The sequence below is a fragment of the Equus quagga genome, chromosome 1, assembly GCF_021613505.1.
Source record: "Equus quagga isolate Etosha38 chromosome 1, UCLA_HA_Equagga_1.0, whole genome shotgun sequence".
Classification (NCBI taxonomy): domain Eukaryota; kingdom Metazoa; phylum Chordata; class Mammalia; order Perissodactyla; family Equidae; genus Equus; species Equus quagga.
Window position 1 is genome coordinate 15489787 of NC_060267.1, and position 24380 is coordinate 15514166.

The window sequence follows — 24380 nt, forward strand, 5'->3', positions numbered from 1 at the left end:
CTGTCACTAAGCTAACATCTGTGCCAATCTTCCTCTATTTTATGAGGGATGCCACCACAGTGTAGATGGACAAGAGGTGCTAGGTCCATGCTTGAGATCCGAACCTGTGAACCCTGGGCTGCCAAAGTGAAGCACGCAAACTTAACCACTACGCCACCACCAGGCAGACTCCTGTATCTAATTCTCCAGCCTGCGGGGTAATTATATTACTAAGTATACTGGTGGTTAATGCCAATGTAAGTTAACTGAACCATGAGTATTATTCAATTTCGTAACAGCATTTAAGGCTAAACAAGGAGGTCATTCAAAACACAATAATGCCAAGAGATAACCTTTTAAAAGAACACCAAACCAAACAAAGAAATTTGATAGTACGGAATATTTCCAAATAGTTTTCAGGGCTAAAGGCTTTTTACCTTAAGACAAATGGTCTGGATAAAATTAAAATAGTGGGCCGGCCTGGTGACGCAACAGTTAAGCGCGCACGTTCTGCTTCGGCAGCCTGGGGCTCGGCCGGTTCAGATCCCACGTGCAGACATGGCACCACTTGGCAAAAGCCATGCTGTGGTAGGTGTCCCACGTATAAAGCAGAGGAAGACGGACATGGATGTGAGCTCAGGGCCAGCCTTCCTCAGGAAAAAGAGGAGGATGGGCAGCAGTTAGCTCAGGGCTAATCTTCCTTGGAGGAAAAAAAAATTTTTTTAAGTGGTTTTCATAGGAAAATAAATGTTTGTTGCAAAGAATCCAAATACGTAAGGTTAAGTGTTATTGAGATGGATCTTTCCAAATTATTCAGTATGTTCTTCATTGAATTGACCCTGTTTTGATGGCTTAAAATTGTTACAGCTTTTTGCAAACATAATACAATTAAAACAGACTGGCCATGGTAGTAGTAATTAACCTGAAGGTTGCAGAGCTGGAAACCTTCATCCCCTCCGATACCCTTTTTGACAGAGCCTAAAGGGTAGAAAGATTGAATGACTTGCCAAAGTTCACTGACAAAACAGTGACAAAGATCTTTTGACTTCAGAAAATGTTCTTTCCACTACACTATTTTCGTATCTTTTACTAGGTCTTCTCTCAAGTAGAAAAATGGCTCTGTTTTTTTTTTTACCTACTTTGGTTATTTTGAAGTGTTACTAACATTTGTAGCCTAGGACAGACAATAGGAAAAAAAGAAACAAAAAGCATTGTTAGTCATAAACTTTTCGGGGCCAGCCCAGTGACACAGCTGTTAAATGCGCATGTTCCACTTTGGCAGCCTGGGGTTTGCCAGTTCGGATCCCAGGTGAGGACATGGCACCACCTGGCAAGCCATGCTGTGGTAGGTGTCCCACATATAAAGGAGAGGGAGAGGGGCACGGATGTTAGCTCAGGGAGTCTTCCTCAGCAAAAAAAAAAAAAAAAAAAAAAAAAAAAGAGGCGGATTGGCAGTTGGTCTTAGCTCAGGGCTAATCTTCCTCAAAAAAAAATTTTTTTTCACAGACTACAGATTTTTAAGTTAGCTCTCTCATCTCTTTTTTTTTTTTCTTTTTTGAGGTAGATTAGTCCTGAGCTAACATCTGCCACCAATCCTCCTCTTTTTGCTGAGGAAGGCTGGCCCTGAGCTAACATCCATGCCCATCTTCCTCTGCTTTATATGTGGGACACCTACCACAGCATGGCTTGCCAAACGGTGCCATGTCCGCACCCGGGATCCGAACAAGCGAACCCTGGGCAGACGAAGGGGAACATGCGAACTTAACAGCTGCTGCCACTGGGCGGGCCCCAGCTCTCTCATCTCTTAAAGGGCAAGTCTTTGTCTTGACCTAGGTATTTTACATTTTAACTCCTTCAAAATTATTAAGTTATTGTTTATTTTGTACACAGATCCAGGGTGAGAAGGAGGATTCATAGTAAATTAGATAGGCACATCCAAACTTGCCAAACAAGTAATACTGCCCAGTTTCCATAAGCCATTCAGAGTTTAAAAAATATTGGAGCAAAAGCACAAATTCAAATTACAGCCCAGATTTGCAAGCAACTCTGAAAAAATCTTTCTACAGAAACTTGTTTTGGGGTCTTGTAAGGGGAACAATTCTTAAAACCTAGCATAGTATTCACAATATAGTCATAGTGTGGGCAAACACATTTTTAAATAATGCCTCAGCATACCAGGGCCTGTATAATAACGCTAAACGTTAGAAAAAGGGATAGTACTATTGTGACATACCTTCTGTAAGAAATATGAAAAAAATATGCTTGTTTTTCAATTAAACAGCAAAGTGAAAAATTTCAACAAATTATCTATTAATGTTTACAGACACCCAATAAGTAACTTACAAAGCATTAAGTAATAAAGCTTTTCTAAAGACGTCCATCTTACATTTTAAAACATCTTCAAGGAGAGAAAATAAAACAATCAGAAGCAAGGAATGAGCAGAACTAAGCTATTACTGGCAACATTTACAAGCTAATTTACAAAGTGGAACAATTAAAAGGAAAGGGAGATATGACAACAGAACAGATACTAAACTTTTCTGAAACACTAGGCACCCTTGTGCTCTTGTTATTTAATTAGGAACTAAAATGGCCACATTACACAATATAACGTGATTTAACAATGATGTCATTTACAGAAAGCCACTGGAATGAATAAATAGAAGCAATTCAGATGTTCTGAAGACCATCTTCTCAGTCTTTTCAAATCAATCAAGGGATCAATGTTTTAAAGGAGACCTTTTCTACTTAAATGAAATCATTTAGAAAGCACTAACATCATCCTGAGAAACAAGTATAATATTAGATAAAGAAGGCAAATGATGCAGAAACTTTTGACATATTTAATAAAGCATGTTATTTTAAAATAGAAAATTCTCTTGTACGACCTTTTGCACTAGAATAATTTTGAATACATTTAAGTCATCTAAACCTACTTATCATTAATGTTCAAATGCACTGGTCTAAAAGACAACTTTTCAACAAATTAGTTCTCAGCAATCTGACCCCGAGTTTAGTGACACTGCTGGCAAACCAACTCTGGTATCACATTCAACTTAACTTCTAAGAGAAGACATTTTCCTGACCCCGATAAAACCAAGCAGATGTGAAATTTTTATTTTTAGTGCCTGAAATTTGCCTCTCGAGTGAATTATAGCCATCAAGGAAATATGTTCTATTCTCCTGCCAAAGCCCAGCCCTACACTCTTTATTAGGCAGAACTCCCAAGAAGTCATCCAAACTCAGTCTTTCAGAGCCAGCCCCTCCTCAACCTAGGGCAAGAGTTTTCAAGACTTAGCAGTGGCTGAGGAAAAAACTGAAGCTTTAAGCCGAAAAAAAAAGATCCATGAGAGTGTGACTACAAAATGAGAGGAAAGGGTGCTGATAAAGGGAAAGGGGTATTAATAAAAGAAAAAGAAAAAGAAAAAGCTGCAGATAACTTTAAATAAAAAAACCTAAGAGTCCACTGATCAATTCACTGTCTGGAAACTAAATTCAGTTTACTGGGTGGTCCCTTCCTCATACCACCCACAGGGGCAGAGCCATGAAAAACACAGGAATACAGAGATGGCTGGTTTATTTTGGTTCTAAGTTTGTGCCTCTGCCTGTGTATTCAACAAACAGGAGTAAACAAGAGTGAAAGTCAACAGCAGAGCTTAGAAGATTTTTAAAAAAAGATTTTTAAAAATAATAAATGTAACAGACGAAGTCTTCACAATCATGTCTCCCTTTGTGGAGTGCTACCTACCTATCTATGTATCTACATCGTACAACGTGATTTCACGTCCAATGCTCTTTCTACTAGATCATACTAAGAGGTTAAGTTTCCCCAGTAAAATAACTATACATAACCAGAAAAAGGGGTAAAATGAGACACTGTAGCAGCCAGGCAACAGCTGAGCAGCACTAAGCTTCCAGGAAATGATTTTATCATCTTTCATTAAGCATAAAGTCAGAGCAACTGAAGGGGAAAAAAGCGTTGCATAAGTACGACTAATCAGAAAGAAGGAAACTTGTACCTTCAGAAACCACTATTAATGAAGCAAACAATCTCAACTCTCACAAAATGGCTTTTCAATGCCTCATTTCCATTAGTGAATGTCAAGCTACCTTACAGAAAGGCATGCATTTTCTTGAGCTCAGAGCTCAGAACATAACAGCTAGGTAGCCTATCCTATGACACAAGAAATGGCAGACCTCCCCAGAGCATGATTTAGCAATGAGAGTGCCTCATAATTGTTCTCTACAACCTAACTTATAAACCTTCTAGAAAGTGCAAGGATCCAAATTATTATTAACTGGAACAACCCCACAACTTTGCTTTCCTTTAAAGAAGAGCAAAACTGCTGGATACAACCACCTAAAAGCAGAAGGAAAACAAACTTGCTAGTGTAGATTACTTCGCAAGTGTCTAAATTTCCAGGCTGCTGAGTTCAGTTTTTATTCAACTTTTCTCACTTCTACTCCCATAATTTTTAGCCTATAAAACACTTGCCAGCTCTAGAGCATTAAATTTCAAAGAGCAAAGATATCTTTTTAAAACATTTTTAATGATCTAAAGGATTTCTCACGTGCAGAGTTAAAATGAACAAGCAATGCCCTAGAGGAGGAGAACTAACCTAACCGTAAGCCCAGCTCTGGCTGCAGTCTCATCATTTAGGTGCTTCTCAGTATCTCACTGTCCTCATTTAGAAAATACGGCAGTCGCACTGCAGGATTTCTTAGATCCCCTCGAGCTCTAATTTTCTATTTCAAGATCTCCAATTCACTAAGAAAATTACTGTCTTGTAAAAGCTCAAAAGGTAGTCATTTTAAACAAAAGAATGTAAGAAAAGGAACTTGAGTAGACCCCCCCCCATTTTCCAAAACTGCAGGAGGCGGGAAATAAGGTTGCTTATTTGTTATCCTCACTTAAATAAGAACCAGTCTAAATGGAAGGAGACCTCTTCCATTATAATTTCCATTATAAGAAAGTAAACAATTCATGAACCCACATATATTCTAATAGAAGCTCAGTAGCATTAAACTACTTCCCATTTTAATTTTTATATATCATGCCAGAATATAAAAATGTGTATGTATCCTTTTATTGTGCTGTATTCAAGATTAGCTCCATCACGATGGAATTGAAAATGACAATTCTAAATAGACTCTTACCTTTTTAAATGGATACATTTTAAATTTCAAATAACCAACAGTGAGACAGTTCAAAATGAATGATTAAATATTGTGGTCAACTGATTCAACATACATTTCAATATATACCTCTTCCCTAACCACTCTTCTTCCCGTCAATGCTCTCCTTATTCCTAACTCCTCTCAACTCCACCTCCCCACTCCACTCCAGGCCCCACTCTCTTTCTCTCCCCTCCCTTCTCAACCATACACTAACTTTTAAAGCAGTCTAGGAAGTGGTCCTCTTATCTAGGAAGTATCAGAATCACCTAGGAAGCGTATTAAAAATATACATTAGTGTAAGGAGAGATGAACGGATTCTACTTATAAGGTAAGTATGAGTTAAAAAAATTAAACCTTGATTAACTAGCTTGCTCAGAGAGTAGGATATTCTGGTTAACTAAAGATTAACCAGGCAACGTATTTTGTTGAAAAACCTTCTGGAATCCATTATATCACTCTTCCCTCACGTAGGAGTTGGAGTTCACGAGAAATACTCAAGGACTTAAAAACTGTCCTACAAAGAGGTCAAGTTTATAATCAATTTCTACCCCACGCAGGGGCCTGTAGGCCAAATAAAACCCTCAAGCTAAGATGGGTTTACATTTTTAAATGGTTGTATAAAACAAACAAAGATTATGTGACTGAGATTATATGTGGCCCACAAGGCCTAAAATATCTACTATCCGGCCCTTTACAGAAAAAGCTTGCCGACCCTTGTTCTGTAACACCAAAGGCACTGGAAGTACGGAGACCCCAGGGACATCACTCTGATGTACTCCTTTCTCATCACATTAACTGAAAAAAAACGTTTCCGTTAAACAGTTCCAAATGACTTAAATAGAATCACTGCTATTTCTCTAACTGACTTGCCTAAATGACTAGCCCTCAAGAAACCGTCATCCCCAAAAGACTCTATTCCCTTCTTTAGACTCAACAGTTTCAGCTGAGATGCTAGTTAGCTCTGGAAATAAATGCAAAAGATTGGAAGCCTTACCTGGGGCATTTGCTATAGTCAACGGCAGGCTTGGAAGCTGGTGCACCTGGATTCCTGAAGCACCCAACGCACTGAGGTTAATGGTCTGGAGACCAGGCATGGAGGAGAGCTGAGCAGCATTCACAGTGACTGTGCCAGCAGGGATGGAGGCAGCTGAGGCAATGGGTGTAAGGGTGGTACTGCTGCTGCTGGTCTGCCCCAAGGAAACACCCTGCATTGGGGCTAAGGTGATTGTCTGGGCCTGTGGGTTCTGAACTTGGAGGTTCTGCAGCTGAAGAGTCTGCCAACTAACCTGTCCATTGGGCCCCACTGTTGGTGTCCGGATGATGATTGGGCCAGAGTTTGGAACAGCCTGAAGCTGGAGGTTCTGGAGGGTTTCCTGGGAGATAGCTTGAGTTGTAAAGGTCTGCCCTGACAATGGTGCTGCTTGGAGGGCCTGGAGGGCCTGTCCCCCTTGAACTAGCTGAGGCTGGATAAGAATTTGCTGTTGTTGCTGTGTCTGCTGGCTTTGCTCTCCCTCTTTTTGCTGACTTGCTTGCAGCGAGCCTCCAGATGTCTGGTTCTGCTGAATGTTCAGAGCATCAGACCCCTGTAGCCCACTGACTCTCTGGGGTGTCTGGCCTTGAGAGTTGGTCCCTGCTGATCCGCTGGTGGTAAAGTTCATAATTCCCATGTTGCTGGTGGTAGTAGTTGTTGAATAACTATTGGCATTGGTGAAAAAGGAACTGGAACTGGCTTGTGATGATACCAAACTGGCAGAACTGATGGCAGTCCCTGAGGTGACAGGCTGTGAGCCGCTCTCCTGGGACCCAGAGCTGCTGATCGTGACTGCCTGAGAGCTAGGAGTCAAGGTAGCTGCAGAAACGCTGTTGACAGGTAGCAAAGTGATATTCCCATTCAGGGCCACTGGTACATTGGTCACATACTGAGTCTGTCCTGAGAGTACATTATTAGCCAGGCCTTGGAGGGGGACAGCCTGCTGGAGCAGGTTTGGCATAGCAGCAATGATGTTGCCTCCACTTCCTCGATTTGTGATGATCTGTTGGTTTGCACCTGGTATGATCTGTATTTGACCAGAACCATCCTGCTGTACTTGGGCCCCAGTGGCAGCAAACTGCAGCTGTTGCCCATCTACGGTCTGGAACTGTGGGATTACTTGATATTGAATATTAGGCATCACTCCAGGTAGTCCTGTCAGGACTTGCTGGTTCTGTAAGTTGGAAGTGGCAGCCACAACATACTGCCCACCAGAGACCGTGCGATTCTTGGAAGACTCGCTGCCATTGCTGCCATTGGTACTACTGCCACCCTGTTCCTTTGAGGTAGGGGTAGCCCCGGAGGAGGAAGAGATGATCTGCCAGCCATTGGCACCTTGTGAAAGTTGTGTGGCTGTGAGGTCAAGCTCACCTGTGCCCCCTGACTGGTTTGGGCCCTGGGAGTTGTTGCTGTTTTCATTGGGTGACTCAATTCTGCTGCAAGTTGCTGCCAGCAGAGCCAAAGGGGATGGCTGGGATTCCTGGCCAGAAAACACGGGAGAGAAAAGCAGTTAGTTTAGTGACACCCGGCTGCCAGCCCAGGGGGCGGTATACAACAAATAAGCAGCAAAGCAGTGCAAACAAAGAGCAAAAAAACACACACAAAAGCTCATCTATCTATACAGCTGAAATTCTCATCTTTGGGGATCTCCAAGCCACTTGTCTTTCTGTGCTTACTTCCCTACGTATAAAACGGTTTAGCCCCTTCCTAAAAATTTTTCTGTGAAAAGGAAGACAATCACCTAAGAATATATACATCCTCTCAACACCTTCCCCACTTTATCCTGACAGGCACTTACCTGCCCTCCTCCTCCTCCACTGCTGCTGCTACTGCCTGTGCTGCTGCTTCGAGCCTGAGAAAAGGCACCACCACCATTACCACTGCCCCCATTACTGCCACCAACGCCTTTTTCAATCTTCACCACGGCTGTCATTTCATCCATGGAGTGATCTTGGTCTAAAAAGAATTAAAAGACAAACAACTTACAGTTGGGGGAAGGAAAAGGGTAAAGTGAGGAAGGGTAAAGGAGGCTATGATGAAAGAGAAATAACCAAGAACGTGAAGGCACCAGGGCAAAAAAAAAAAAAAAAAAAAAAAAGATGGACTGGGGGAGAAAGGATAGTTATAAGACATGTAGGACGTGAACTAGGCTGGATGGTACCAAAACTGGGCCTCAATTCTCCCCTGCCCAAAATTAACCTCAGAAAACATGGAAAAAGTACTTTTGGTATAGGAAATGTGAGGGGCGGTGGGCATGCTGAAAGGGTTGCAAGATAAGAAAAAGTATCCTGGGGAAAAAGAGAAGGATAGGTAAGGCAAAAAACAACATGTGGGCGGATGGAACGCCTGCTAAAATTAGGGTCCAAGGAGATGGAGAAAGGGAAAACTTCAAGTGTAGAAAGGAACAAGAGAGGAGGGGAAAGGGGGAAAGAGGAGATGGGAAGGGTGAATGGGGAAACATCTGTGAACACTGTGAGGGGCTAAGGCAGTCCAGGTCAGGAGGTTTCGGGGCGGATAGAGGAGGGCGGGCCCTAGAGGGAAAGGGCGGTTTCGGGGTGAGGGGCGTGGAAAGGGCGGGCCGGGGGGGGGGGGGAGGGGGGACCTACGGGGGGGGGGGGGGGGGGGCCTGGGGGCAGGCGGCGACTAGAGGGCGGACCAGGGAGGCGGTTGGCCCGGGCGGGGCCTGCCCTGTTCGGGCCACCCCCGCGGCTCCAGCCCCCGGCGGGAGGAGCCTCAGGCGGGCGGCCGAGTAGTGGGGGGTAAGGCCCGTCCCCCGTGGCCGGGGCGGGCAGGGGGCGGGCGAGGCCACGCTGCCCCCTCCCCCGGGGCGGGCGGCCCATCCCCCTCCTCCTCGGAGGCCCCGCCACTGCCCCTTCTCCCTCCCTTCCCTCCGCCCCGGGCGGGACCAAGGCCGCCGCCGCCGCCTCCCGCCCGCCCCCCCTCACGGCGGGGACCGCCCGGTCGGCCCTCGCGCGCGCCCCCTCACTCCCCTCCCACCCCTAAGCTTGGAGTGGACTCATCCTTACCGCTCATGGTGGCAGCTGAGGGACGAGCTCAAGGGGGTCCTGTCCGGGGGGGTTGGGGGGGGCCGGGAAAAACGCGGACGCTGACGAGGCAAGCGAACCCGGACCGGACAGGGAGGGGGGGGGGTAAGGAGGAGGGAGCAGCGCGCCACAAGCCCAGCCTATGCTCCGCCCCTCCGCTGCTGCCCCGCCCAATGAGGGAGGGAGAAAGGAGGGACTTGCAGAAGAAAGGCGGGCAGATTATCCAATGGCAAGACTCGCTTGCTCTGTAAGGCGTGTAAGACAAAGTTGCGTGCCTGGTGTCCGCCCAAAAAGACCGCCCTCTCACTTTTAAAAGCCAATGAAAGGCGAAGGAAGTGGAGATGGGCGGGAGCTACAGATGATAGGCTTGGAAAGAAACCAGTCAACAGCCAGGCGGGCTACCTAAGAGGTAGGGATAGGAAGAGCTTTGATTGGAGTGACAGAACAACGACCAATGAGAACCCTGGACATGCCTGGGCAAAGTCCTAGTGGGAGGAGAGGTAAGAAGTAGGCAGAAATGGGATAGGATGAACCTGATCAAAGCCAATCAGAAATCAGGCGGGCAGCCAGGGAAGTTATGATTGGATTAACGCTGAAAAGAGACAAGATAGGACGCAAATTGACGTGAAGCAAAAGCCAATTAAACGTGAACTGAAGTCTGGGGGTGGGACCTTGGAGTGGGCAGAGGAGAATTGGCGTCTCCTTCAGTCACTCAGCCCAATGAGGCGGCGAAGGAAGCCAGGCACCGCCTCAAACCTGGCCAATGGGCGTTACTAGAGCAGCCGGTCACGGGGGAGGGAACAGGGCTGTGCCAGGAGGAGTCCGTCGCCATATTGGCCCTCCTCAGAGGACGTCTTTACAGGGATTAGGTGATGCGCATTCGCGGATCCCTGCAGCTCCACAGGTGTCAGGGCCGCGACACTCGCTCGCGCTTCTGCCTTGCCACACAGGCTCGTTGGAGTCTTCGTTTAACCGCCCTTAAAAGTACCTCTCGGGCCTCGCCGCTCCCGGGTGGGCGGACGGGCGGGCGGATCCTCTGAGTGTGGGTGTCAGCCCCGTGGGTGCAGGCGCCGCGAGATCTGGCGACTGCGCGCACCCAGTCGGTGAATGCCGAGCTGACCAATTTGCAAGGTCTTTGGGAGATTCCAGCAAACGCCATTTTATTAAGTTCCCCCAGACGGTGGTGCTGACCACTTCCCTTACGGCGGGCGAACTTTTCAAGAGCTTGTCTGTGAGGCTAAAGTGCATTGGAGAACCTCCCGGACTCAAGGGCCATCAGTCACATACTTCCCCCTCCCCCTTAATTGTAAACGTGGTCTAAGCAGAACACCTGATCGCGAGATAGAATTCCTGCTTTCTGCAGCTGCAAAGGTTGAAGGAGATTTTCCCCGAGGCACCTGAATTTCTGGCCTCCCATTCTGCCTCTCCTTTATGCTAGTTGTGGTGGAGGCAGCCTGGGCGGCTTGGCAATGACATAAGGAGGTCATTCTCTTTAGTACTCTTATCTTCTATGTTGTCACTTCTACCTACAATTTCAGCACTCTCCTGATAGGTTGTGATGTTTTAAGTCTGGATTCCCGTGAAACAGGCCTCTGCTGCTTTGGGCCGGGCCTGAAGAAGGTGAAGTGACTGTTGAATGCCTACTGTGTCGGGTGCCTAGGTCATTTAGGCGTTTTGCATTCCTTATGTCATCCTCACGAGGAAGACAGTAAATATGAGAGATAAGTGTTTTATAAATGAAGAAATTTAGGCTGGGAAGTTACTTGCCCAAGGTCACAAAGCTAATGAGTTGCAGTGCCAGATTCCAACCCAGAACAGTCCTACAAAAAGTTCGCAGAAAGTCCCACAAAAAGCCTTCTATAAATTGTTAAGTAAATAAAGCAATGCCTTGTATAACCATTTATAAAAACGGACTTAATTTAAAAATGTTTTTTATTGTTTATAAAGAATCCTTTTTTATTGTCACCTTCTAGCTCCTGAAAAAAAAATCCTGCCCATACTTCCAGGACAGCTCAAATGGCATCATCCTCTTGTATACCTTTATTATAAAACATCACATTACATTATAATTAATAGCTCTCCCTAGATCAAAGTTTCTGAAAATATAGTGTCAGACAGTTTCTATCAGAATCCTCTGGACTGCTTTTTTAAAAAGGTAGATTCCTAAACCCCATCTCAGACCTAATAAATCAGATTTTCTGGAGTGGGGTTTGAAAATATGCATTTTTTTAAGTAGCTCTTTCAAGTGATTGCCTAAACTGGAGTTTAAGAAACACTACGGGAAGAAACTTCCAGAAGGGAAGGAACTTCCTGGAGTGAAGAAACTGCATTACTCATCTTTGTAAACCAAGCTCTGGAGATTCTAACAGCTGGTTAGTGATTTCAGCAAAAGACCGCACCTAAACTTGGGGTGGGTGGGGGGATGCATGAGACTCCATTGTGGAGCAGTCCTCTCAACGTTTCATATATGTTGTCTAACTTAATCCTTTCGACCAATTTCAGGAATTGTCATCCCCTTTTCCAGATGAGTAAACTGAGGCTCAGATCCTTCAGTTAAATTATGACTTCTGTTTAGTTCCAAAGTTTGTGTTTTTTCCGTGGCTCTAAACTAGTCTATGCCTGAAATGGGGACTAAGGTTTGATTTTATCCCAGATACTGAGAATGAGGCTTAGATTTAGACTCAGAAATTCAAGAGCCATCATCCTTTTCACAATACTCTCTCTTTGCGTCTCCAGGACAAGACAGAATTCAGAACCTGGCCAGTAAGGGATGTCCTCAACTTATGCTTGCTTATTGATAGTCCCTGAGAGCAAATGGACTTGATCCATCTTGTCCAAGTCATCTGTGAAAACCTGAACAAATTTGCTTTAGACTAAACACAAAAATCAAAAACGAAAATGAATAAACTTATTTCAAGGCTTCTCAAATCCTCACAGTGTCTGTCTACATTTGTGAAATCATTTAAATATCTCGTAATGACTGTTTAAAAAGCAGTGTGGGGGCCGGCCTGGTGGCGAAGCGGTTAAGTTCGCACGTTCTGCTTCTCAGCGGCGGGGGGTTCGCCGGTTCAGATCCCGGGTGTGGACATGGCACCGCTCATCAAGCCATGCTGTGGTAAGCGTCCCACATATAAAGTAGAGGAAGATGGGCACGGATGTTAGCTCAGGGCCAGTCTTCCTCAGCAAAAACAGGAGAATTGGCAGCAGTTAGCTCAGGGCTAATCTTCCTAAAAAAAAAAGCAATGTGGAGGGGCTGGCTCGGGGGCATTGTGGTTGAGTTCCATGCTTGGCTTCGGAGGCCCGGGGTTCGCAGGTTCAGATCCCGGGAGCTGTGTGGACCTACACAGTGCTCATCAAGGCGTGATGTGGCAGCAAACCACATACAAAAAACGGAGGAAGACTGGCACAGACAGTAGCTTGGGGTCAATGTTCTTCACTCCCCCTGCCTCAAAAAAAAGCACTGTGGATCATTTGAGAGTTGTTCCACTTCAGAACCACTCATAAGAACACGAATTGTGCCTGGCTATAATACAGAAACCCTCACATGTACTAAGTGGTAACGTTCAGCATGGAAGTCAAGGCTCTTAGTGGTCTGGCCTGCACTTATTCAGGCTCATCTTCCATTCTGTCCACTGCGCTCTCTTACCCTTCACTTTGTTTTTGTTGATGTTTTCCCAAAAAGTATGCATTCTTGGGTCTCCAAAGTGCCACAGTTTACTCAGCTTGTCCTCCTTCAGGTCTACCAAACTCTTATCTTTGATAAGAACCACTTCTATGAAGTCTTTCCTCCCTCCCCCATGTATTGAATACGCTACCCACTATGCTCTTCTTACATACCTCCATTAGAGGTATCTAAAGATCCAATCTCCTCCAACTGACAAAGCAATCTGAGGGCCCCATGAGGCCTTTTCACATTGTATCCTCAGGGCCTGGCATATAGTTGACATTCAGTAAACACTCATTAAGTGGAAGGGAAGCCTAGTCCTGAACATCTCCTGATATTATAATGCTAAGGACTGAGTCTCAGCCTGCAGGTAGTTGCCTTGTACAAGTTAAAACATTCTTCCTCATTCTTTTTTTTTTTTTTTGAGGAAGATTAGCCCTGAGCTAACATCTGCTGGCAATCCTCCTCTTTTTGCTGAGGAAGATTGGCCCTGAGCGAACATCCATGCCCATCTTCCTCTATTTATTAGGACACCTGCCACAGCATGGCTTGACAAGTCGTGCCATGTCCTCACCCAAGATCCAAACTGGCAAACCCCAGGCTGCTGAAGCAGAACATGTGAACTGAACCACTGCGCCACCAGGCCGGCCCCTTCCTGATTCTGAAGTCATTCTAGCTTTCATCAATTTCCCACTTAACAATCTGGTAACTGGGAACATTTTATAAATCAAAATAGACAGATGCTGCAAACCCTCCTTTTACACCATCGTTGTAAGCTTCCCTCTCAGTAAGCTTTCAACTATAGCTGTTAGGTACAAAAAAGACTGACGAAAATTTCTTTTACCTATCCTGCCTACTCCAGGATAAAGGAGCTTCAAAAAGAAAGAGTCCCTGACAACACAGTCTCTATTGTCTTCTAAACCTTTGCGTTCTAGCTCTCTGAACAAGAAAACTCGCCCAGGTTTTCACACCATGCGGTCTAAGGTCATCTGCAGTGCAGCGGTGATTGCAGAAGCTTAATGGGTCATCGCACACATCCCTCAGTCTTTTTAGGGCCCTAGAAAGGCAACAAACTAAGAAAAGAACTGTTTAACAAGTCAGGCTTCTTTCTGTTTGGGAACCCCAGAGCCTGTTGATGAGAAATCTAGGACTGGCTGCAGATATTCTTTATTATTATTATTATCATTATTTAAAATGACTCATTCTATACCTTTGCTGTGTCTTTGTTTCCTTATCTGAGAAGCGTCGTGGCTCACCCCTGCCTAAACTATATTTGTACTAGGAAGGCCTGCATTCAGTCCTGCAAGCAGGGGGTGGCTCTGGTGGTCTTGAAGGCCCTGGAGGAGGGAGAAAGGCTGGGGGGGAATGATGAGAGTTTTTGTCTGAGAGTCGGGAGGCATGGTCAAGAACACAATTTAGTTATTGTTAGAGCTGACCTCTGGCCCAACCTTCTCAAATATTCTCTTTTTTGAAGAGGGCTGCAAGAAGACAGCCCTGGCTGTAAACCCAGCTGAAGCCTGAAGACCGTTTGGCAAATAAAAGCGGAGGTGGTTTGAAACATGGTGGGGAAGAGGAAGAGAAATTGCCGACAAGTTCCACAATCCATCTGCATTCTTGAGAGCTAGAGGCAGGCTCCAGCACCCAGGAGGTTGGAAGAGGAACCCAGACCCAAAACTGAGCAAACAAGAGTTTTCCCGAACATTTAAATCTGACCCCTGGGGACTCCAGCTTGAAATAAACACATCATCAAAACATTTCTCTTCCCCGAAGTATCCAACCCCCTCAGACTCCTTGGCGATCCCAGGCTCACCAGACCTGGGAAGCCGGTGCTCAACGCCAATCTACCCTCACCAGTCACTCCACCTCCACCCAGACCTCTGCACCCCAAGGGTGACTGGGGTCCTGCCTGCCAGTTCAGCATTAAAAAAACAAAAGTTCCTCTTTTAACCAAAAAGGAAGCAGTTTCCCCTTCCTCTCCTGGAACGCGTAGCCCTGAATCCCCTCCAGAGTCCAGTGTGGAGGACAGAGTTTCACCACCACCCAGCTTCCCATTCCCAGAAAGGAGAATGGCCCCGACAGGCTCAACAGGTTTGGGAAAACGACCTGCCCTCCTCGGGCATCCACAGCAGACACTGGAGGAAGGAAGGGCAGGGAAGGGAGAGAGACCGGCCAGGGGCTGGCCCGGGTTCCCCCTCCCACGGAACTCGGGGCGGGCGGAGGGCCGGGCTGGGGGAGGAGGGGGCTGAATTCATAAACAAACCCGCCTGGGCCACGAGGTGCCCAGAGGAATGGGGTGGGGTTTGCGGCCCTCTCCGGCCCAGCCTGAGCCGGCTTAGTGGTGTGGGCTGGGCCTGAACCTCTCCACCCCCAGTTTCCGGCTAGGGGTGGGCCATCTGGCTCTCCCCAACCGCAAACCCCTCCTTCCGGCTTTGCCCTCCCTCCCTGCAGCCGAGCGGCCAGCTGAGGTTAGTAGAAGCCTGACACCTGACTTCTCGTCTCTTCTTCCGGAAGTTTTCACTGTCTCCAGGGCGAGTGGGTGGTACATGTGGGGGAAAGGCCCTGGAACGGCAAGTTGATTCCTTCTCGGGGCGGCCAGGGAGATGTAGAAAGGGAAAGGTGGGAGAGGACTGGAGTGTCACAGACTTTTGCCTCCCAGAGGGGTTTTCCCTGACGCTGGTGCCCAGCTGAGGGGTAGCCTTTACCACCGCTGCAGGCCCTCGGTGGTGCATGGACAAGGTCCCCGGGAGGCTTCAGGAAGAACTTTCCTTCAGTCACTCACAAGACTAGTAACTAACACCTATAGACGTTACAGTATCCCCTTCTTACTGATTTTGGGAAATAAATTCAGAATTTGAGAAGTGTGCCCAACTGAGGTCTCAAGGCAGAGTTGGGTCTCCCTGATGCCAATTCTGCTTCTCCAGCATTTCCCAAAGTGTCACCACTTACCACTGGTGAAATCTGAACATTTCTGTGTTTTTTTAATGAATTTTAGAAAGAAATCGAACCTATCATTTCACAGAGGTTATTGTTAAGATGAAGAAAAAATTAATGGTATACTATGGAACAGGGGAACCTGATAATGGTAAAAATTATGAAGGTAGAGTGTGAATGATTGAGGTCTGGGCAAATACATGTGCCATCCTGGCTTCACCATCTTACATGCAGCCATTTCTAAGGATGGATGAGGGAGAATGAGAATTCTTCAGTGAGGGGGCTAATCTAGATGATCTACAAGGTCCCTCCAGCACTGACATTCTAAAGTTTAAGAGCAATTAAAGAGTATTTTAAGGCAGAAACTGGAAGCCAGAGAGCAAGAAAAACTGAGCTAGTAGAGTCAGGAATTTTCTCTGAGCCATGTCACCAGCAGGCCCGCCACCAAAGGGCCCAGAGCTGAAGAGGAAGGCTCCCAGCTCTCCACGAGGGGAGCCTGCAGGACAGAGTGAACAGGCCTTGGAACGTTCCACCCCCAATCCTGAGGAATTCTGCCTTCTCATTCCTGCAAGGCACACACAGTAGGGTTGAAGGGAGGCATCGCTGCCTGTGTGGGATCTCTGTCCCAAGACCCTCTGCTCACTCCTGCCCAAGGGCTCAGCCAGTCCAAGCGGCCGACATAGGCAGGTGCTTCCGAGTGCCTCCTCCCTGACCTCAGCCCACTCTGTGCCGGTTCAGGTCCGCCCAGTCAGAGCTCAGCTTCCAGGTCCATAGGCGGTTGGCTGCTGAGATCCCCTCAGGCTTAGCTTCCTCCAGCAGCTTCAAAACCACTGAATCAGACCACCAGACATGTGCATGATGTGGCCCTGATGTAATGCAACATGAACACCCTGCGTTACCTACCAAATACTCTTTCCACAAATAGTGAACCCGAATCTAAGGAAGTCTTTGGAGCTAATCCCAGTTTGTAGAAAATATGGGGGCTGGAGGAACAAGGTAAGTGAAAACACAAAGAAACAAATCAGGAAAATCCAAAAGGTAGGACATTCTGTAGGGCAACTGACTCCGTTTCTTCAAGTCAGTGGCATGGAGTAGAGGAGGGAGGGCCGTTCTTGCTTTAAAAAGTCTTAAGAGGCAAAACAGTCACGTGCGACGTGATCCTATATTGAACAAACCAACTGTAAAAAGACATTTTGGAGCAGCTGGAAAAATTTGAATATGGACTGGGAATTAGATGACATTAGTAACAATAGCATTGGGATTATATAAGAACATGTTTTTATAGCAATGCATATCAAAATATTTATGGGTTTAATGTCATAATGTCTGCAAGTTACCTTATAATACTTCAAAAAAAAGAATTACTGACCTAAATATGGTAAATAGTAATAATTGTTAAGTTCAGATTATAGTTATATCAGATTTGTTTTCTTCTCTATTTTGATTTAAATGATTTTTTAATAATATAAATGGTTACAAAATTTTCATTTAATCATAATTAAAATACCCACTGGCTCCTTTCTCCTTTCACATGCCTGGTCTCAGGTCCATGGCCTCCTTTCCTTTCTGCTGGAGTTCACCCCTTCTCAGCGGCTCTCTGCTCTTTTCTCCTTGCCACGTCAGCCTATTATGGCATAGTGCTAAAGCCGTGGCACCTCTTGCCATACATCTCAAGGTTTGGTGGTTTAGAGAAACAATGTCGAAGTCTGAGGCCTCCCCCACTGTGTCTTTTTAAAATTAGTTTCTGGGTGGTGGTACCAGAATTTGGGGGAGACACTGAAGCCACCCATGTCTCAGCCAGTTGGCATCTACCACACTGTGTGGCTAACCCAGAGAAGGAAAGGACTGAGGAGAATTGAGCAGTCTCCCCTGGGGCAGGCTTCTGACCAGAGCTAAGGAAGGAGGCAGTAGGCTGGAGAGCTTCCTGCCTCCCAACCTGTGTGATTATTTATCCTCCACCATTCCCCCCTACCTCCCCACCCCCAACCAAAGCCAGTCTCTGCTGTGCTCTTTCATTCAGCGTTGAACATGCCCTGGGCAAGATAGGACACTAGACACTGGGGAAGGTGTAATGAACACATCATGGTCCTGCCTCAAGGAATTTGGCTTAGTAGAGGAGGCCGACTCATACACGGTGAATTATAATAGCCTGTCTTACATGCAGCAATGGAGATGCATACACAAGTGATCCCTTTTCAAGGGGCCTTGTGCCCAGTTTTCTCCCCAACAAACTTCTACTCTCTTCAGACTCCCACCATCCCCCCTCCCAGCAGTAATCAGTCATCAAGTCCCATCAATCTTATTCCACAAATGTCTTGCGGATTCATCCCTCCTTTCTCTCCATATCCCTCCTCTCTGCCTTAGTTAAGCATCCCCATGTTGCTTACTTGGTGATGTTACCATAGAGAATGGATTCCTTGTCTCCAGGTTGATCTTCAGAATAGGCTCCACTGGCCCCAGGGAGTCTGTCTTATTGAACACAGATCTCATTATCTGGTCCAAGTCAAATCAAATCTTTCCAGGCCCTACCTTTCACCTAGAGATGTACACAGAGCTCCAGCCACGTCCGCTCAACTACTTATCATTCACAAAATAGGCCAAATGGTTTCCCTTGTGACGTCCCACTGATACACACACAGGTGTGCCCTTCCCCCACAGTATTTCAAAAACTCACCTTTCAAGTTTTAGATCAAGCTTCATCTCCAGAATCCTTTCCAGAAATATCCCTCCTCACTCTAGAATTGGCCACACTTCTCCACATGTCCCCATTGCAACCTCTGCTGCCTTCCACCTTGCAGCCGTCAACTTTTTGTTGCATTTACTTGTCTGTACATTTCTGTACAGTGGAGTGAGGTGGAGCCAAAGGTTAAAGTTCACGTCCAGGCTTAGTAACTACAACTTGAGGCAGGTTACTTAACCTCGGTGAGCCTTAGTTGCCTCACCTATAAAATGAGGATATCATTGCTCATCTGGAAGGGTTGCAGAGAAGTTAAATGAAAACGTGGGATTTTTTTTTTATTTCTTTTTTGTTTTTACTGCCCAAGTAACACTTGAACATCCTGTCTTTGTATAAGCTTGAACCTGAAGTGTGCTGAGATACACACATCCCGCTTCACTGCACACGCCATTCTCTCTTCTCCGGAGTAGGGAGCCACCTTCGCCAGGGAAGAGCTGGCTTTGCAGCTTTTCAGTCCCCTTCCTATGCATTTATCCTACAGATATTTACTCAATGCCTCCTATGTGCCAGGCACTGTCTGCTGTGGCAATAAAGACACAACAGCGAACAAAACCTCTCTTCTTTTGAGCTCACTTCCTATGTTCACATATATCTCTTTGTTGTTGATATTTTTTATGTGAATGGGTATTTTAAGTTTTATTCTATAGCTTGTTTTTTTTAAAACCACAGAATATGTTAAAGATCTTGTCATGTTAGTTTATTTCATTCTTTCTTAACATTTCAAATTCTTCTGCAGCAGACACCTTTGTACATAGATATTTGTGCCCATGTATGGCATTTAGGAGCGAGCGCAGAGCTATATAGCAGAGCGGTTAAGAGCACAGGTTCTGGAAACAGACCATGGGTGTGAATCCTGGCTCTGTCACTTACTCTGTATGACCTTAGGCAAGTCACTTAACCTCCGTGCCTCACTTACCTCATCTGTAAAATGAGGAAATAAGAGTATTTGCTCCATGGAATAGTTGACTATGGTTAGAATCCTGGTGGCCAGCCCCATGGCCGAGTGGTTAAGTTCTCCTGCTCCGCTTCAGCAGCAGTGGTTAAGTTCGCACATTCCACTTCTCGGCGGCCCGGGGTTTTCTCTGCTTCAGATCCTGAGTGTGGACATGGCACCACTTGGCAAAAGCCATGCTGTGGTAAGCGTCCCACATATAAAGTAGAGGAAGATGGGCACTGATGTTAGCTCAGGGCCCATCTTCCTCAGCAAAAACAGGAGGATTGGCAGTGTTTAGCTCAGGGCTGATGTTCCTCAAAAAAAAAAAAAAGAATCCTGGCACACAGTCAGCATTCGGCACATATTAGGATTATCAGTATACATTGCTAGAAGTAGAATTGCCTTGTCAAGATTACACAGATTTAAAATTTTGATACACTGACAAACTCTCTTCCAAAGACATTTCCAGTTACACTCATGCCAACACTGTGAAAGTGATAGTTTCCCTGCGTTCTCACCAATTTTTAAAATAATTGTCAATCTGACAATTCCGTGATTGAAATTTTTTCCCCTGACTTATTGAGATTTACAAGGACAAGTGTCTTTTCTATGTTATTGTCCATTCGTATTTTGTCCTCTGTGAATTGTCCTTTCGTGTCCTTTGTCCATTTTTCTATTGAATCATTTGACTTAAAGAAGCTCTTTATGTGTATTAGATATTAATTCTTTGTTAGAATAAAATGTATCAAATATTTTCTCCCTGTCGATTGTTTTTTTTGTTTGTTTTTTTGGGGTTTTTTTAAAAGATTTTATTTTTCCTTTTTCTCCCCAAAGCTCCCTTGTACATAGTTGTGTATTCCAGCCGTGAGTCCTTTTACTTGTGGTGTGTGGGACGCCACCTCAGCATGGCCTGATGAGCGATGCCATGTCGGCGCCCAGGATCTGAATTGGCAAAACCCTGGGCCACCGAAGCAGAGCGCATGAACTTAACCACTCGGCCATGGGGCTGGCCCCTGTTTTGTTTTTTGAGATTAAAAAAAATTCAAGTGGCCAGCCCGGTGGTGCAGTGGTTAAGTGTGCACCTTCCGCTTTGGCTGCCCAGGGTTCACCCGTTCGGACCCCGGATGCAGACATGGCACCACTTGTCAAGCCATGCTGTGGTAGCGTCCCACATATAAAGTAGAGGAAGATGAGTATGGATGTTAGCTCAGGGCCAGTCTTCCTCAGCAAAAAGAGGAGGATTGTCGGCAGATGTTAACTCAGAGCTGGTCTTCCTCAAAAAAAAAAAATCAACTTTAGTGAGGTATAATTTTTACATAATAAAATGCACCCATTTTAAAGATTTTATTTTTCCTTTTTCTCCCAAAGGCCCCCCGGGTACATAGTTGTATATTTTTAGTTGTGGGTCCTTCTAGTTGTGGCATGTTGGATGCCGCCTCAGCGTGACTTGATGAATGGTGCCATGTCCTGCCCAGGATCCGAACCTGTGAAACCCTGGGCCGCCGAAGAGAGCATGCGAACTTAACCACTCGGCCACGGGCCGGCCCCAAAATGCACCCATTTTATTTTCTTTTATTTTATTGAGGAAGATTAGCCCTGAGCTAACATCCGCTGCCAATCTTCCTCTCTTTTTGCTGAGGAAGCCTGGCCCTGAGCTAACATCTGTGCCCATCTCCCTCTACTTTATATGTGGGACGCCTACCACAGCATGGCTTGACAAGCAGTGCCACGTCTGCACCTGGGACCCAAACCAGCGAATCCTGGGCCCCCGAAGGGGAACGTGTGCAGTTAATCGCTGAGTCCCTGGGCCGGCCCCTATTTTAAATTTTTAGATATACATAAATACTAGATGCTAATCCTTTTAAAAAATATTGGAAATATTTTTTTCCTGTTAGTTGCCCTTTAACTTTGTTATTGTTATCTATGCAATAGAACTTTTTTTTTTAAATAAGGAAGATTGACCCTGAGCTGACATCTGTGCTGACCTTCCTCTATTTTGTATGGAGGATGCAGCCACAGCATGGCTTGATGAGCCTGATGAGCTCTGTGTAGGTCCGAACCTGGCATCCAAACCTGAGAACCCCAGGCCACCGAAGTGGAGTGTGTGAACTTAAACACTCTGCCACCTGGTTGGCCCCTAGAACTTATTTTTTATGGATCAAATCTGTTTTTCTTTTTTTACCTTGAGTTGGGTCTTATTTATCTTCATATCCTCAACACCTGGACCTGTGCCAGGCACAAAATAACCCCCTAGTGAGTGTTTACTGAATGACCCAACACAGTGAGGAATTCCATTGCTGTTTCCAGGAGTTTGTAAACAGGGTCACATTCCGATCATTTAGCTAACGCAACCAAGTCACAGGAGATGAATTTAACCATCAGTAAAAGACCCCAAAATATTGCCTGCAAAGGAGAAGCTGATGAGATTTGGGGACACCCAAATCCAATCTATGCTCCACTGTCTACCCACTAGATCCTTCTTTAGAAGCTCATCTGATTGTATTACACTCCCCTGCTTAAACCTTTTCAAGGCTTTCCAGCTCCCTTGGGATAAAGTGTCCCAACCTGAACTTGGCCATAAGGCTCTGAGTCATCTGGTCTTCAAGTCTGGCCATCGTCTCTTCCCCTTTGTCCACGCTCGTTTTCAGTTCTCCCAGTGTGCATGATCGTCCCCAGGCCAGGGGCCCAGCACATGCTGCTCCTTCTGCCAGGAACACTCCTCTCTCCCTCTACCCCAACCTAACTTCCAGACCTTTCTGGACTCAGTTTAACTCTCCTCTCCTCAGGGAAGCCTTCCTTCCCCAACTCCTGACACAGCCGTAGGTCCCACATGACCCTGTCATTACTCCTTCAGCTTTTGTCTTCCCCCAAAGACTGTAAACTCCGTGAGAGAGAAGACTGTGCCGCTCCTGTTTGCCTCTTTGTCCCCACTGTCTGTACCAGAGTGCTCGGCTCACAATAGACACTTGACACAGGTTGCTAGATGAATGAATTAAAGGTAAGCCACAACCAGGAGGAATTGTAGGATTCATCAAGAAGTCTGGGCTTCATCTTGGGGGTAAGGGAAGCCACTCAAAGATTTGAAGCAGAAGAGTGAGATACAAAAGGCTTGATCAATCCCACTAGGCTGAGATGAATGGTTTCGATGACTGGACAATAGGAATTGCACTGACAGAGTGAACATGTAAGGAAACCCTGATCCAGCCTGGGAACACCTGAACTGAGGAGGAGATCATGATTCTTAACCTACCTAAGGATCTTTTAAAAAACACCCATCCAGGGGCTGGCCCCGTGGCTGAGTGGTTAAGTTCGCGAGCTCCGCTGCAGGTGACCCAGTGTTTCGTTGGTTCGAATCCTGGGCGCAGACATGGCACTGCTCATCAAACCACGCTGAGGCAGCGTCCCACATGCCACAACTAGAAGGAAAAAATAAAATCTTTAAAAAGGGAAAAAAAAAAAAAAGAAAAGCACTACATTTAAAAAAAAAAAAAAAAACACCCATCCAGGGGCCTGCCCGGTGGTGCAGCGCTTAAGTGCGCATGTTCCGCTTTGGCGGCCTGGGGTTCACCGGTTCGGATCCTGGGTGTGGACATAGCACCGTTCATCAAGCCATGCTGTGGTAGGCGTCCCACATATAAAGTAGAGGAAGATGGGCATGGATGTTAGCTCAGGGCTAGTCTTCCTCAGCAAAAAGAGGAGGATTGGCAATGTTAACTCAGGGCTGATCTTCCTCAAAAAAACAAAACACCCATCCATGGCCTCATTCTAGTCCAACCAAATCAGTATCTCTGGGGTTGATCGAGGCTCAGACATCTATACACTTTTGAAGCTTGTAAACTCATTCCAATATGCAGCCCGAATTGAAAACCACAGTTATAAGGACATTCTGGACAGAGGGCAAAGGAAAGCAGCTAAGTATGCTAGACAGAGCTCTAGACACAGACAGCCTTGGACTTTATCTTCTAGATTATGGAGAACTTTCGAAGGATTTTAAATGGGGAAATGGGAGTCTGGAAAACAGGATCTTTTTTTTTTTTTCCCCAATCTGGGTGCAAAGAGTCAATAAGTTAATCATATGCTTCAGTTCATACTGCACTATCATACTTGAGTTCATACAAGGCCCCTCCTGGTTTATTTTTCCCCCCTCTTCATTCCTAAGCCCTTCCCCACCTCCCTATAACCACGACTCTAATGTGTTTATTTGTCCCTGAATATATATGTATCCTCATTTTGTGGGTGCGTTTAATTTGCATGTAGAATTCAATTGTGCTATAAATCTAATTGTTTTACTTTTTTTACACAATACTCTTTTTTAAGATTTATCCATGTTGCTATAGATATATCTGGTTCATCACTTCTGTTGCATCGTTTCCCCTTAGAGATAGAGAACTAGCTTCCTGATGCTGCAAAGCTGTCATGAATGTTCTCTTAAGGTTCTGTGAAATATTTCCTCATGGGGATAATTCTAAAATAAAAATCTGACCATTTCACCTTCCTGCTCCACTTCCTTCGATGACTCCCCATTTCCTTAGGATAAAGCACAAACTCCTCAGGATGACAAAGGCAGCCCTCAGGATCTAGCCCCCATCCATCTCTCAGTCGTCTCCTGCTCCTTCCCCCCACCCTTAGCTAATTGCAGTTTTCCAAATGTGTCATGCTCATTTATACCGTCCTGACTCATTCGTGCTGTTCCCTCTGCCTGGGACCCCCTTTCTTTCCTTGTTGGTTTTTCTATTACCCTCACATCTTTCAGGACTCGGCATAGCATCCTCTTCCTCTGAGATGTCTGTCCCATACTCCATTCCCAACATCCCCATGGAGAGCATCCTCTTAATGTTAAGTCCTTTCCCAGTGTAAAAAAGAGAGACTGCTTTCTGCTCTCT

At 45.7% G+C, this 24380-nt stretch overlaps 2 protein-coding genes across 2 annotated transcripts in view; one reads left to right on the forward strand and one right to left on the reverse strand.

Moving 5' to 3' along the window:
• Window positions 1-9316, reverse strand: part of SP1 (Sp1 transcription factor) — a 37718-nt gene extending 28402 nt beyond the window's left edge. Inside the window, exons 1-3 of the mRNA XM_046656660.1 lie at window positions 9214-9316; window positions 7986-8143; window positions 6152-7667 (exon numbers count right to left, since the gene is read on the reverse strand). Of these exons, the coding sequence (XP_046512616.1) occupies window positions 6152-7667; window positions 7986-8143; window positions 9214-9220 (1681 nt within the window). The 5' untranslated portion in view covers window positions 9221-9316. The remainder of the gene's footprint in view (window positions 1-6151; window positions 7668-7985; window positions 8144-9213) is intronic.
• Window positions 9317-16595: 7279 nt separating this feature from the next.
• Window positions 16596-24380, forward strand: part of SP7 (Sp7 transcription factor) — a 28363-nt gene continuing 20578 nt past the window's right edge. The window contains exon 1 of the mRNA XM_046682062.1: window positions 16596-16822. The gene's annotated coding sequence lies outside the window, so the exon portion shown is untranslated. The remainder of the gene's footprint in view (window positions 16823-24380) is intronic.